The sequence below is a fragment of the Schistocerca piceifrons genome, chromosome 4 (genome assembly GCF_021461385.2).
Source record: "Schistocerca piceifrons isolate TAMUIC-IGC-003096 chromosome 4, iqSchPice1.1, whole genome shotgun sequence".
Taxonomy (NCBI): Eukaryota; Metazoa; Arthropoda; class Insecta; order Orthoptera; family Acrididae; genus Schistocerca; species Schistocerca piceifrons.
Genome location: NC_060141.1, coordinates 292,278,225 through 292,295,462, shown reverse-complemented (window position 1 = coordinate 292,295,462; position 17,238 = coordinate 292,278,225). Strand labels below are relative to the sequence as shown.

General features: G+C 36.1%; 1 protein-coding gene across 1 annotated transcript in view; it reads left to right on the top strand.

The window, feature by feature from the left end:
* Nucleotides 1–17,238, top strand: part of LOC124795477 (integrin alpha-4-like) — a 554,156-nt gene that overhangs the window by 410,295 nt on the left and 126,623 nt on the right. Inside the window, exon 17 of the mRNA XM_047259514.1 lies at nt 5,692–5,855. Coding sequence (XP_047115470.1) covers nt 5,692–5,855 — 164 coding nt within the window. The remainder of the gene's footprint in view (nt 1–5,691; nt 5,856–17,238) is intronic.

Below are 17,238 nucleotides of genomic sequence, written 5' to 3'. Positions count from 1 at the left end.
ATAATTCTAGACAGTAATGCTATAACAGTTATTTTCAGATTCCAGAGTCCTTTTACACAAATATCGTGACTAAAAACAACATGGAAATGACACAAGCACTAATTCATTATATGCAAAAGTGTTAATATTATTAGACTAAAGACATTGTTTCCAAAACTTTCCATTTATTACACATTTACATCCACATACAGATTATATTTGTACATTCAATACTCTTTATGCGTGCCTTTGTTCTTAATCAACATTTTTATCCTGTGTGGCACAGTTTTTATCAACGTTTCACATGGTCTTTTAATATCATTGTTGTGGTACCAGATTTCCTCTAGTTTCTCCATGAGATCTTCTTTGGTTGTCACTGTAAATTTCCTTGTCCTCTGTTTCACAATAGCCCACAAATTTTCGATTGGGTTCATGTCAGGTCTATTCTCAGGCCAGGACAACACTTTCAGTTGCTTTTCTTCCACATACTTGGCAACAATTTTGGCTTTGTGGCAAGGTGCCCCATCATGCATAAAAATGGCATCTTTATTAGGAAACCACTCATTTATTTGGGGGAAATGTTCCTTTTCAAGGATTTCTTTCGACTGTTCTTGCCTCATTGTCCCTTCAACAAGGTGTAATCTGTCAGCATCTTTCAAGGACATCACACTCCAGACAGTAACAGAAGTTGGATGCTTCACACATTGCTGCACACACTCAGCTTTGAACTGTTCCCCATGTCTCCAACAATCATACTGGCTGCTTTCTTCCATCACAGTAAATACAGATTCCTCACTGAAGCATACCTGAAGCATGTGTACAGAATTGAAAGTTAGAAAAGTTAGGAATAATAGCATAGGAGACCTCAACAGTCTCAAAATTCAAACGTGCATGTCTTCAGTATCAATAAAACATCATAATTTCAAGCAAGAACTCCTAACTTTAGGCACCAGACTGACTTAATTTACCATATCATTGTACATACTTAGCATAGTCCTAATTGTCCACTCCTGAAGTTGTTTAGCCCACTGCAATCTTTTGGTTTCCATGGCAGGTGTGATTTTCTGTTTTTTCCTTGGTCGGCATGCCTTTGAACCACTTTCAAACAGCCTCCTGCCCACTGTTATAGGTGAAACTTCAACACTCAAACCTTTCAGCTGATGCCTCATGTCTGTAGAAATAAGTTTATGGATCATTGCTGCTGTGATTGCAAGTCTTCTCATTGTTCTAAGACTGATTTTTCTTTTATGTCCATATTTTCCTTTCCTGTCTGGCTTGTATTCACCAACTTTCTGCACTGAAAGTTTGATTCTGCTTATAGTTTTCTGTAATATTCTCATTCTGACAGCAATTTTCTGCTGTGTGTAATGATTTTCAGCAAGAAGTGCTACCACAGCCAAAACTTTCTGAGGTGAAACATCTTTTGTCTTCCCCATAACCTCACTTTCTTTGGATACTCCACAATGTATTTCTACAGCTAAAACCATGCAAGTTCACAAGCCATATAATGTCTTGTTAATGTAGCAAGAAGTTGACAGAATAAATAACAAGCTGAAGTACACCACAGAAACATTAAACATTACTGTAAACAAAGTTTCAGCACATGTACACAGACAACTAACACCAACAAAATTTGAAGAGAAAAAGGCCAAATGTTACCAAATGTAAAAAATTCAGTGATCTGTGAGTTGCTTGGAAGTGAAATTTCATTGCATCGATCAAACCATTAAAACAAATCAATTATTACACTTTTCTCTCCTATTTTTACACCAGAAACTTAAGAGTATCAACAATAATCATTTAGTCTAATAATTTGAACACATCTGTACCACAAAGAAAGTTATATTAAAAATGGAAAAATGGTCAGGAACTGACTGAGATTTGTACTTACAGCTTCAGTTTTTCAAGTGATTAGTTAGTTAAAACATTACTCCAAACATTGATAAATAACACTGTAAAAGAAGCTTAGAACTTCTCGTGAAAGAACACAATAAAATACAAATCATGACTTATTTACAACATGTAGAAAAGTATGACAGCATAAGCAAAAATAATAGGTGACCACAATTAAATTGTTTGCACACAAATCCATGAAAAACTGTGACTACATAGCTCTTTACATGGAATAGGTACATGGTTTTTATAGTTGTTGCAACTATTACTATGTTACTTTCCAAAATGAAAATTGTTACCATTTGTTGTTACCAATGATAATTGTTACCATTGTCATTGCTATGTTACCTCTTCACTGTGCCAATTTTGATTACTATCTCTTTCAAAATGCCTATTGTGGTTCTATTTCACCCTATTTAATTTACCTACATATTTCAAAAACTGGTATATTGTATCATCTGTTCCATACACTGGGTCCCACTGTACCATCTCCTTTTTAAGCTGTCAATCTGGCTGAGCTAATTTTTTAACTTGATTTGTACAAAACTGTTTCACCCTAATACACCCTTCTGTGTAATTTGGTGCACTGAGAAATTCACTTTTTGTCTGACCAAAATCTATTTAAAAATCCTTTCTCGAAATCAGTTTTTCCTTCTCATCTCATCCGGTAAGTCTCCCCTGACTCAGGGTTCTGGCTGACTTTTCCAAACTGTACCCCTTTTCCAATAGCTTGCATAGTTAAACCTTGTGTTGTATTCTCCTCCAGCCATATTTTTTTATCTGTCCAGTCACATTATACTGTCAAAAACTGATTATTTTCATTGTTATCATTCTAATACTTTGGAAAACTATAATTAGATACTAATTACATCTCTTCCACTTTGTGAATGGGTATGATTTTTTATGTTTGAAGCACTTCTGGAAAAATTCCTTTCTGGAGCATGCCATTACACATATGTATTAGAGGTTCACTCAGCTTTTATAACAGTTATTTGTGTTCAGACTAGGTTTACCATTAATGCCAGTTGAGTGCTTATTTAATAGTTCCTTCATAGCTTTTACTTCTTCTCTAGTTATGTTGGTAATAAACATTGAGTTTTTGTAACATCAGAGTTTTTTTCTCATTGGTTGCAAACTTCTTGCTAGAGTTTGTTTCTGGTTGGTTGCAAACTCCTAGCTTAATGGTTTTGTTTCAGATCTTCAGTTATTCTATAGTTGTTGAAGATGTTTAGCAACAATATGAAACAGGACAGATTGCTGTTAATCACATAGTTGTGTTGAACAGCCGATAGGCACACTGAAAGAAGACACACATGGCCACTGTCATCTCTGGGTGCACTGTGGCCACTTGCATGTGAGTTGTGAGTGTGGGACAGGCAGCAGTGAAAGCCTCGCAGAACACTCATCAGAATTCTGAGTCAGTGGAAAGATCATGTTCATGCGTGCAATAGGAGACGTAAACTCCAGAAACAGTTGTCATTGGAGAGAGAAAAGATTCACTGTTGTGCAGAACATTGAGGTGGTTCAAATGGTTCAGTCCCCTAGAACTTAGAACTACTTAAACCTAACTAACCTAAGGACATCACACAAAACCCAGTCATCACGAGGCAGAGAAAATCCCTGACCCCGCCGGGAATCGAACCCGGGAACCCGGGCGTGGGAAGCGAGAACGCTACCACACGACCACGAGCTGCAGACAAAACATTGAGATGACTAGGATATTCTTCTCAAATAGATATACTTGGTGTGAGCACTATTGAGTAGTCACAAGCCAGTGAACATCGTGCATGAATGTGTCAGTGTGTAGGGCAAGGTTGTATGGCGCAAAGTTATTTGTTTTGACAGGCTGCAAGTAATTGTGCTGAGCTGCAGTGGAGGCGTACAGTGTATGATGCCAGTGAAGTGGCTCTGCTCGGATATGGCAGAGTCGACCATGTAGAGTGGTTGTGCACTGCGGTGACAATGTCCTGTGCAGGCAAGAATGCAGTGTTCTCAGCAGCAGTCTACCCGTGCCAAGGCACAGCAAGGATGGCGATTTCCTGTACAGGCACAGGAGCGGCAATCTTGGCAGAATCCTGCACAGGCCCAGGCATGACACAGAAGGTGTGTAGGTGCAGAGCAGGTCATGGCAAGACTGTGGTCTGTTGATCTGCAAAGGTTGTTGTTCCAGCCAAGCATGGTGATGTCAGAGTTGGAAGCTATCAGGAGTAGTCAGTCAGCTTGGCTGCTATGTGCAAGGAAGGATGCAGAACCTGTTATTGCAGTGCATGGTTGTCAACAATGTGAATGTGATGTTGGTGATTCATGGAACAGTGTTGATGTAAAAGTTCATTTATGATACCACTAGTTATAAATAAAGTGTCCACAATAGTAGGCCAGATTTAAGGTTGGTCTTGGTGAACCTGGGTATTTTCCATGGTTGTTTTCAAAAGTGAGGCAACCAGCAGCAATAAGGGTACATCAAATGAATTTGCATGTAGTGTGAAATATGCATTGTCCACGGTGAATGAACAAGAATCCATGCAGCAGGAATGTTACAGTCCAGTGCATTGGGTTTCTGCATGTAGTGTACAGTGATGAGGTGCCACAGTGGATCGTCTGTTGCTTTCAGTGTCCAGGACTTGGGGTGTAGGTTGATCCACTGTATAGAATCACATCACTTGCGCAAAAGTGGCTATATGCAGGTCTCACTGTCATAACTGTATTGGCATGAATTTTACCTCATACAGGATTGCCACAAGTTGTCAGGGTCACCAATGTGGGAACTCAGAATATGGACAGGTGTAGTATATCAGATACACAATCTGATATAAGTAGAGTAACACACTTTTTATTGAAACAATATACACGGGACATCCACCCATCAACAGAGCAGTAGCGCTTACTAAACAGTCAGAGGGAGTCCACAAAGTCACTCTTGGTAGTCAGTGATGTTGTCATTTAGGTCGACAGCTGCCACAAATTTTCTAACTCTTATTTGTTACTACAATGTTTCCAATTCTTTTTATATGCTTCTTAGTTTCATTACTTGCTAGCATCAAAAGTTGCATTTTTTTAAGTACAATTTCAAAACATAACGTCTGGCATAAAAAAATAATTTGGGAAATACTTTCTTAACCATTCCTCTTATGACCAGTAACACTATGTTGGGAGATTGAAGATCCACATTAGAAGCGAGACTGTAACAATGCTCACTGTAAATATGCCACTATTGTCATACCACATAGGTAGCTTATATTATTTGAAAGTTATCAGACAACATGTGTAAATTTAAAGCAATTGGTAATAAACAATGAGCTGCTCACTTAGTGTAAGTGTGAAAGCAGCAGTTTTTTTGAGTGCAGTTGTTGTTTATCTGCTAGTTTTCTGTTTATTTACACCCTTCCTAAACAAAAGTAGGTTTTAGTAGATTAGTATCACTTTCTCTTTGAAGAAACTTACTAATCTTTTTATATGTAATTTGATTTGTTACATGTTCCTAAACAGCCCCTTTCATATTGAGTTCTACATAAATATGCTTTATGTAAGAATGTGTGAATAAAATCACTTCAAGTTTTCCAAATTCACTCTATGACCATCTACGCTGTCTGATTAACTTGGCATTATATTTATAATCTTACCATATAATTTTATTACTTCACATACTTATTTTTCAAGCTGTACTACTTCCTGCTATGTTTAAAGTTTTTATGAATAAGTTTTGTGAGATGGAACCCATTTAGGTCATAATTGCATCACATGTTAGGTGGAGCTGAATGCTAATGTTGCACATGACATATATTTTTCTTACTGTAATTGGAATAATGCTATCATCTGCAGGATGAACTTATTGTTGAGGTTGATATGTCTCATCTTGTTGAGAAGGATTTGCTATCTGTCACATTCAATGCATGGCTGACCACAGCAAGTTTGAACAATGGCTCATCTGACAGATGTTCACTTGACTTAAAACTGAAAGCTACAGCTGACATATATATAATTGGGTGAGTATTAAATTCAATTATTCAAAATTGTGTTTTTATACTAAAATTACACATGAAATTAGTTATTCAATTTCGATTTCTTATGTTGTCTGATATAATTATATTACTTGCTTACAGAATTGGTTGATAATTAGAGTATGAAATCTATCATTAGTTTTCAGGTTTATAGGCTAATTCACACATATACATATATACAAATAGTGAGATATAGATGCTCTGATACCAATATCATACACTAAGACTTTAAAATACAATAAAATTCCCACAGTATTATACATTCACAAAAATTCTCAAAAAGAGTAGACTGAAGTATACAAAATAGAAAGAAATATTAATTCTTTTTAAAAAGTAAAGAATTCACCAGAAATATATCTGACTTAAATAAGTAGTACATTGTGTACCTTGTAGGCTGACTTCCACTTTCACCTATGTAGGTGTAGTATAAAGTGATAGAGCCTCTGGACAACTATTGATCCTACAATATACATTGCTCATTTCTCATATCTCAAGAGTGACTGCACAAACTTACAAGAAATTTTTAAAATGAAAAGTAGTTATGACATGTGTAACACATGTGGAATAGATATGAAAAGTTGCTATGCAACTATAAACAGGCCCCTTGGCTTGTGAATACTCAATGGTGTATTCATTAATATTCAATTCAATTAGTATCTGGTATGCTGGCTTTACAAAGTTAGTCACAATCATCAGGTAGCACTGGATTGTATTTAAGCAAAGTCCATACATAACTATTATGCAACTACTGATTAATGTCCTCTCATTGGTATGCTGAATCCAATATCACTCACTAGCACTTCCAAAATATATCACCAACCGTCTCTCAGCCGATAAATTGTGAAGTTCAATCAAGCTCTTTAGTTGTGGATGTGTTCCAGGTACAAGTAATTTTAGTAGAGTTGTTTGATGACCACAGCATGCATCTAAACAGGTAAGAAAAAATCATTAGGTACTCCTTAGAATACAGCAATTATGGCAGACGTAGGTGAAATAATTGCACAATCTGAAACTATATCTGCATTTATACTCCGCAAGCCACTGTATGGTGCATGGCAGAGATTATCTTCTACCACTATTGGTCATTTTCTTTTGCATTCCACTTGCAGATAGAGAAAGGGAAAATTGACCTATATCTCTCTATGAGCCTTGATTTCTCTTGTGTTTGTGGTCCTTAGGAAAAATGTACATCAGTGGCAGTAGACTCATTCTGCAGTCAGCTTCAAATGCTGGTTCCTACGTTTTCTCAATGATATTTCATGAACAGAATGTAGTCTTCCCTCCAGGAATTCCAATTTGATTCACAAACCTATTTTTCTTAAATAGCTCCAGTAAGCAATCTTATCATGCTAATTTACAGGCTCAAAATATCCTAAGTGAAACAGCTATGTACCAGTGCATGAACTCAAACAAGGATGAAGAAAGCAAGTCTAACACTACCAGTGATTGAAGGTTAAACTAAAGATATGTGATGCTGTAAATGTGACACAGGACAACCCATCCATGATTGAGAATTATATAAAAATTTTCACCATGATGTACAATCCCTGCATAATAATATTAAATTAATGTATTACTAATAGATGAGTTAAAGGATATCTCAGTAATATGCTTTTCTGATCAATGGATTGATCCTGAATTAAATCAAAAGACAGAAATAACTAAATTCATTCTGTCTTCTTACTAGTGCAGAATTTGTGGCAAGCAGAGTGAGGCAGTGAATTGCATAAAGAAAAAATGGTTTTCACTATCTTACCTAACTTAATTCAAAAAAATATTGAAAAGGACAATGAAATTGCAGCCATAAAAGTTATTAAATTCATCTTTATTATTGCTGCACTTTACCAATTTAAATAAATTGGAGATATTGATAAACAAAGTAAATAAAAAAGAGTTTGATTTATAATTTGTGGACTCTTCAGCATTGATTTTCTTACAAAAAATGGAAACTGAGAGACCCTTCTCAACCATACTACATCCTACAATTTAAAGACTGAAGCACATGCTGTTACCTGAGAAAACAGTCTCAGATCACTTTCTAGTCAAGACGAGTTTACTCCAAACTTCTGTAAAAAGTTTCAATACAGTCTCTAATAACCACCTCAAAGCTTGAAGAGTCACAACCACCTCAAATACTAAGCTTGAAGTAAAAGGGAGTACTGGAAATGGCATATCTTTAAATCTAAATGTAGATGCTATAGTCAGGATAATATAAACTACTTCAAAAGCTTACTAAACAAAGAAGAATGGTCACAGGTTCATAATTTTAATGACCTAAAGGAAAAATGTAACATCTTTATTGAAGTATTAACCTATTATTTCCAAACTGTATTTTGGCAATACTAGAACAAAGCATGGGACCAAGGGTTTCATGCCAAGAGAAGAGACAAATACATAAAAGGTGTACCATGTTAAGTGTTCACCTAAATTACATGTAAATCATTAAAAATATTCCAAAATATTAAATAAAAAGTAAGAGCACCAAAAATAATACATAATGATCAATACATTTATAGTTCATCAAATGAAGTAAGTGACAAGGGAAGTGTTTTAAGAAAAGAAAATTGTGAAGCATCAAATCATATAAAAATATAACACTATCACAACAAGCTTGAAAAAGTAATTGCAAACCCCTTATAAGTGCCAACAAATTTAACAACTTCTCCACTAGCATTGCAGTTAACGGGGGTAGGACATCAAACGGGCCAACTTGGAGCAGGAGAGGCACCACAGGATATTTTAATTTCCACCATCTATACTTTTACAAATAAATTCATAAAACTTTGTCAGCATGACCAGGAAGGATTCAGAATTCACACCTATAGTAATGGAAATTCAAAAACATTACAAAATAAATTTTTTTACATGTGAAATTTCATCATTTTTCCACTTACTATTGGCTGCATTTGTGCTATAGGTGCACTCTTCTTAATAAGTAAGAGAGATTCTTTGATGAATTCTGCACAGCACAGAAACCATACAGCAGGTGTATGAAACTGTAGAATTTATTTAATTTATGAAGATATGAATGAGCTGTTACATTTTAAACTTCATGTTTAGAAATTTTATAGTTAATTATCTCAGTTTTTACAGTTTTTAATAGGGTTGGAAAATTCTAGAGTTTCATTCACCTGTAAGTATGGTTTGTATGCTATACAAAATTATTCAATGAATCTCTCTTACTTGTGAAGAAAAGTGTACCTATACCAACAAATGCAGCTAACAGTAAGTGAAAAAATGATGAAATTTCACATGTAAAAAAATTTATTTGCTATGTTTTTGAACTTCCACTGCTATGAATGTTGATCCTGAAACCTTTCTGGTCATGCTAACAAAGTTTTATGAGTTTATTTGTAAAAATATAGACAGTGGAAATTAAAAAGTCCTGCAGTACCTCTCCTACTCCAAGTCTTACCCCCTTAATGTGATAAAATAATCAAAAATACTCAGTATATAAATATAAAATGAACACATGCAGCATGTCAATGTACATCAGCACAGTCACACAAGATCAAGTTACAAAATTAATGTAAAGACCAGAAAACAGCAACTCTGCAGGCACTGATGGTATCCCTCCAACAATCATAAGACCAGTGGCCTGAACTTTGTGGAATGTTGAACTACTTCAAATGGGCAGTTTCCCTAATGTACTGAAAACTTCTATGCTAGGGAATTACAATTATTAAGATAATTCCAATTTATAAAAAGGGTGGAAGAGATAACCACAGGCCCAATACAATTGCCTTTCCCATTTCAAAAGTATTGTAAAAGGTTATGTATGATAAACTTATGGACTCTGTAAATAAAAGCAAAATCCTATGTAATAAACAAAATAGATCCACAAATAAGAAGTCAATAATAGCTGTCATTTATGAGTGCAGAAACTATACACTAAGCCTGACAGACAAGAAACAGGTATCACCAGATGTATTCATTGACCTATCCAAAGCTTTTAATGTGGTGTGTCATAAGATTCTGCTGTGAAAGCTTGAAAAGTATGGTGCTCCAGGTCTGTCCAAGAGTTGGACGAGTTGCTGCCTGAGAAAAGATAAGGAAGCAGAGAGAGTGAAACACACGAAAGTCAATCTTAAATCTATTTCTGAACAGTTGTCATGTTATAATCTAATTAAATATGGCATACCAGTGAGATAGGGAAATATCAGACAGAAGTGTAAATTTTGATAGGAACAGTATATTATTCTTAGTTATCATTATGCAAATACTTTCATCATTGTACCAGAAGAGAAAACAGTGACAAGCATAATTTCCTTATACTAATTTAAATTTCGAAAATGAAACTAAATGTAGTTTTTCTACATATATCACTTGCAATAATGTGTCATACACTATTTACTGGTATGTACATATGTTGGAGAAATATCAGACAATGCTGCAGACTTATAAAATGAGGCTTAATGCTCCACGAAGGTGCAAAATGATTACCCTCAAAATCTTGAAAAAGTCATTACCACTACAAGTTCAGAAAAACTGTCATACAGAAAGACCTTTAGCAAATTTAACACACTAAGCTCAACATTAGAGAATAAAATTGATAATACAAATTGTGGATGATTGTAAGACCTTCTGTCTTCAGCACCAGTGAATAAAACACACTGGTACATGGTTTTGAAGAGCTGTGAATTGGGGTTTTTCTTTTACCTCTGATGGTATATGGTGTGTAGTGAAAGGATATCTTAATAAATGAGGACAAAGAGAAAATTATATTAATTATAATATATTAGGTTGTGTATAAGTTCTTAGCATTTTTGTTTTGCATGTTGGTATTCCAGTAGCCATGGATTAAGTTATCAGTTGTCATTTTTTATTTGTAGTTGATTGTTGCTATTCCAGTTTACATATTTCCATTTTGTCATTTGGAGGTAATGAGTGAAGCTGTGAACACTGGAAAATGGAGTGCCAAGTGGAGTTATCAGACCATTTCTGACTTATTCTTCTGTTTGAGTTCAATAGAGTGACAGCTGCAGAAGGAACCAGAAATATTTGTGTCATGAATAGGGATAATGCCACTGGACTGAGCATGGCAAGAAAATAGTTTTCTCATTTTAAAGAGGATCATTTTATAGTAGTGACTCTCCACATTCAGGAAGATCTCCAAGGTTTGACGAAGATCATTTCAATGCATTACTCCACAATGATCCACATCAGTGTACCTGAGAGCTAGAAAATGTGATGAACTGTGAACATTTCACCCTCATATGACATCTGCATGTAATGGGGAAGGTTCAAAAATTGAGTGCATGGATACCACATGCTTTAAGCCAAAATCACAAAAATCAGTGGGTGGCCATATGTGCGTCTCTGCTTGCTCATCATCAGTTGGCTTGTGAACAATACCAACCATTCCTATCATGTATTGTTACTGGAGATAATAAATTGTGCCCATATGCTAAACATAAGGAAAAGAAAGGAATGACTAGCCAAACCAAAGCAAGAACTCTCCATAAAAAGACCTGTGCCCATTCACAAAAGATAGTGTTACGCATCTGATGGAACAGCAATGGCGTGGTGTACTACAAACTGCTTCCCCAAGATGTAACCATCACTGCTGAAAATTATTGTCAACAACTGAGACATCTTGTAGACAGAATCCAAAAACAATGACCAGGAAGACTGTGTGATATGCTGGAACTCCATGGTAACACCTGCTCACATCGTGGTAGACTGACAAAAAACACCATACATACATTGCAATGGGAACTCATTCCACACCCATCTTATTTGCCTGACCTTGCGACAACGGATTTTTCACCTTTTTAGCTCTCTATCAGACAACCTTCAAGTATCTTCCTTTCTGTATGAAAATGCATTCCGATCATGGATCAATGAGTTCTTTGCCTCAAAACCACATGACTTCTTCAGTCATTGAATTGAAAAATTATCCCAGCATTGGCATACAGTTGTAAACAGTGAAGGAGAATATATATTTGGTGACTAAAGCCTCTGTTATGAGTGCCTGTTGTGTTTATTACACTAATGGAAAAACACTATGAATTTTAACACTAACCTGGTTACTATATATAGCAACTGACTATCTGTGAAACTTAACTGCACCTTGCTGAAGAGAGTTATGAGACATTGAAATCATATTTCCAGAATGTCTAAACATGTGTGAAATATTTTCTGAACACACTTAAAATATTTTGTAACTATGTATACTATCTTTTCTAAAGATGTAAAAAGAATTTATAAGCATGTGTATTTTTTTAAATGATAGTTTGCGCCAGAAATTACCATTTCAGGGGGAAATATGGACCTCCACATGGAAATTCAATAAGCATCCAAAATTGCCTCATCATATGGGTTAACATCAGACAGTCTTATTTGTTAGGAAGTGGTTGCTTAAATAATAATATTACAATAAGAAAAGTTGCTACTCATCATATACCGGAGATGCTGAGTTGCAGATAGGCACAGCAAAAAGACTGTCACAAATAATGCTTTCAGCCATTAAGGCCTTGTCAACAATAGATAACAGGCACACACACACACACACACACACACACACACACACACACACAACTGCTGTCTCAGCTCAAGCAACTGAAACCACACTGCGAGGAGCAGCACCAGTGCATAATGAGAATGGTGACTGGGTGGGGGTAAGGAGGAGGCTGGGGTGCGGAGGGGGAGGGATAGTATGGTGGACGTGGCAGACAGTGAAGTGTTACAGGTTAGATTGAGAGCTATGGAGGGGTGGTGGAGGGGGTGAGAGGGGGGAAGTATCGGCAAAAGAGAGAGGTAAAAAGACTAGGTGAGATGGTGGTATGACAGCTGTATAGTGCTGGAATGGATACAGGGAAGGGGCTGGATGGGTGAGGAGAGTAACTAACAAATCTTGAGGCCAGGAGGGTTACGGGAACGTAGGCTGTATTGCAGGGAAAGTTCCCACGTGCACAATTCAGAAAAGCTGGTGTTGGTGGGAAGGATTCATACGGCACAGGCAGTGAAGTAGTCATTGAAATGATGGCTACTTCACAGCCTGTGCCATATGGATCCTTCCCACCAACATTGAAATGATGACTGCTTCACTGCCTGTGCCATAAGGATCCTTCCCATCAACACCAGCTTTTCTGAACTGCGTAGGTGAGGTGGGAAGTTTTCCTGCAATACATCCTATGTTCCCATAACCCTAATGGCATCAACTTTTGTTAGTCACTGTCTTCACCCACCCAGCTCCTTCCCTGTTCCCATTTCAGTACTAGAAAGCCTTTATTCCACTATCACACCCAGTCTCACTTTTCTCCTTTTCCAATACTTCTCCCCCCATCCCCGCATCTCCACAGCCATCCGTCTAACGTGAAGCATTTCACTGTCCACCACACCCACTGTATTATCCCTCCCCCTCCCTGCCCCAGATTCCTGCTTACCCCCACCCAGTCGCCACTCTCATCATCCACTGGTGCTGCCACTCACATTGCAGTTTCAGTTGCCTGAGACTGCAGTTGTGTGTGTGACTTGCATTTGCATGGATGTGTGTGTGCATGTGTGTCTATCATCTACTGTTGACAAAGGCCTTAATAGCCAAAAGCTTTATTTGTGACAGTCTTTTTGTTGTGCCTATCTGGAGCTCAGCATCTCTGCTATATGGTGAGTAGTAACTTTCCTTTTCATGATATTATTGCAAGCATCTTGGATTTTCTATTGTTTGATTTTTACTTAAATAATTTTTTCATTGTTTTACTCTTCAATGTCATCCTAATTACATTGTGCTTTTTGTTATGCGAATTTAATATTCTTCGCAAAGCTACCTTACAGAATATTAAAATTCCATCTATCAGTAATGGGAACACTTATGTTCCTTTTGTACATTAACATTCTAAGCAGAGATCATGAAATGATAAAATTTGCAGATGACACTAAAACTCCATTAAAATAGAAGAGTAAGGAAAAACTGCAGCAGTCAGTAAACAGTGTCACAAAATAATTTAATCTCTGAGCACAGAATAAACAGCCTTTATTAAATAGTATGAAAACAATTGCACTAAAATTTTACAATGACTTGAACAAGGACATGAACATCTCATTCCTCTCTAGCAATGATAATCTATTTGGTGACATTACAGAAACCAAGTCTTGGGATTGTGGCTTCAAAGGAATTTAAATTTGAGTAAGCAGATACAATGTCTCAGTGTCCCATTGAGCAAGACCTGCAACCTTCTTTGCTCACTAAAATGTAGCTGTAGTGAGAAAACAGTGAAGAGTATATATGAAGCCCACTTTAATGCTCACTTTTAATATAAGATCACATTTTGAGGGAACTATAAAGCACCTGTCAGCACATTCATACACCAAAAAGGGTCATTAGATTCATGTTTGGACACAAACCTAGTGATTTGTGTGAAGTTCTATTAAGATCTCTGATGTTTCTCCTTTCTGTATATCTACATTTTGGAAACCCTTATATTCTTTAAAGTAAATGTAATAAGTAAGGACAGAAGACTGCAAGAAGATCAGTATTCATGATCAGATAAAACTAAAGACACACCTTCCACATGGAAATTAAAATCTATAACAAACTTCACAAGATGTAAATGATGATGTTGAGGCTAACATCGTTAAAGTCATATTTACAGCATCACTGATTTTATTCCACTGAAGGATATTTAAAAATATGAATTGCTTTGTATAAATCTTTAAATTTGACTTATATTGTTTTTAATTTTAAATATGTATCATAGAAATCGCTTTCACCTGTATACGTATAACTGACTTCTCCAGTGTCTTAGGCATAAGCTGCTTTTGTAGACTACAGGACCAATAACAATACAATACCATACAATGGTTAAAGAATTGGTCATGACACTTGATAAGAAAGTTGCAAATATTTTTTCTTCATATACAAAAATTAGGGGCCACTAAAATAATAAGGAACTGAAATATTTTTATTACAACAATATCACAAAATGTTGAAGTTCTGGAAAAACACAGCACAAAGTATGTTCTAAGTATTGCAGTGGTGTGTCTGGTCTGTCTCCCACACCATTATACCACACTGTTGTCAGAACTGAAGACAGAAAGCCACTTTGTTCTGAGCTGTAATAGCATCCATGTGCTTCACCATGCTTTATGTTTACATGTATTAGCTCTCCTCTCTCACAGATTTGAATGGCCCTGGTCTTTATTTATGACAATTTTATAAATTTATATACACTTTATAACTAACTCATTTCAGATCTAGTTTACCCATGGTAGTGCTAGCAGCCTTTATTGACATTCACTTGCTTCAATACTAATGAAAATTAGAACTATGATTTTATTCATAGCTGTTGTTTGCAGAGCAAATGTAGTATATATTTCAGAATAAAATTTAGTTGTCAGTTGCACAATTATTGTTATTTTGCTTTATTAGTTTAACAGACTAATCTATAATCTTAAGAAGCCTGCAAAATTGGGATATTATAAATCATTAGAACTTGGACATTTGGGCTTACATTTATGTAAACTGAAAATGTATTACTTAATACTGGTTTAGCTGATGTCAACATCTTCTTCACAAAAGTATAATGTCATAACATGTCCAAATATGTATACACTGTATGTGATAATTATAAACAAAGATTTACAAATTGATAAATATATGTGTGCTTCCACTACTTCTGTGAGTTTCTTGCCATGTATATAAGTGGAAAAGTGTGTATAAGTGTGTATAAGTGGAAAAGCCTGTAGTGGAGAGAATAGGGCTTTAGGGAAAGAAGCTACACTAAAATCGCAAGCACATAAATTTATATACAGATTGCGTGTTTGCTTTGAAACAGAAAGGGACAATGTTGGGCCTTTGATATCAATGAGTAAAGTAGTTGAAAGAGTGGCAGAAGCATTGAACATCTCCACAGCAACAGTGAAGAGAGTCACAAATTATAACGAGGCTGCCAACTCAGCTGCAAGCTCTGTTATTGTGATGCCTGGAAGGTCAAGGAAGCGATGATATCGTGTATCTGAAACAGACAACTTTGATGGAAGTGCAATCAGGCAGCATATATACCCATACTACAGCAGGAAGGAGCATCCAACACTTAAAAAGTTGATGGGGTCGCTGACAGACAGGGGTTTTTTCACAGGCAGAATGACAGGTCTCTTCACTGTTTTGAAAAAAATTAGCTTCCATTGGAAAAAGTTCTCAGGACAAAAGGTATTAAAGGAACACGGAGACATTGTAGCATGGAGATGATGTTTCCTGCATGAATTGCTAGCAGTGAATTTGGAAAATGTAATATGGATTGACAAAACATGGGTCATCATGCATCATGAACATTCCGTCGCATGGACAGATGACGTGCGCCATGGAACTATGAGTGTGCCAACTAGTAAGGGATGGTGACTAATTATAGTTAATGCTGGCTGTATGAACCATTTTGTGCCCAGTGTTATGATGATGTTTCAGTTAAAAAAACTGCCAACTATAATGAGGAGATGAATGCAGATACATTCAAAGACTGGTTTGTTACTTGTTTTCTACTAAATGACAGTTCTGGTAGTGTTTTTGTAATGGACAATATGCCATGCAATTCTATACAATTAAATAAGCCATCATCAGCTGCTGCAAGGAGAGACAAAATAGTCAGCTGGTTGAAGGATATTAAAATAGGCTTTGAACAGAATATGTGGAAAGTGGAACTTCTGGAATTAGTGAAATGATTCAAGGCTCAGAAGACACATTACGTGATTGATGCATTAGCAGAGAACCATAGCCACAAAGTTATATGTCTTTCACCGTACCACTGCCATTACAATGCAATTGAACTCATCTGGGCTGAAATAAAAGCAGATGTTGCAGAGTGAAACAAAACCCTTATGTTGCAAGACACAGAGAGGCTGGTAAATGAGGCTGTCAGACGAATAATGTCAGAAAGTTGTGAACCACGTGTGGAAAGAGATTACAAGGTCAAACATAGAAGAATCTGTTCATTATATTGTAATTTCTTTGTCAGACAATGAGGACAGCAGCAGCAAAGATACCGAAGACTATGTGGTCATAATGAGAGATATCCAATCAGATAATGATGATCTTGGGGTTTCTGTTCTCCCACATGAAAAATAGAGGTAACATCCTTATTTGATATTTTACATGTAACATTTGTGCAATTTGCTTTGCCCTGCTAATGTTGAAAATCTGTTTGTGTGTAATTTTTATTTCGGCTGGAACCATACTCATGCTAATTTTTTTTAATGTTGCTACTGCCATTTGATGGTAATACTTTTTATTTTGTTGTTATATGATCCAGAGTTCAGCCATAGGCCATTTTCAAGTACAGTAACTTATTTATACGTCAAAAGATATCAGACTGATATGAAATACAGCAAAATCTGAACTGTACAACAATACAATAAAAATTGTTGCAGTCAAATG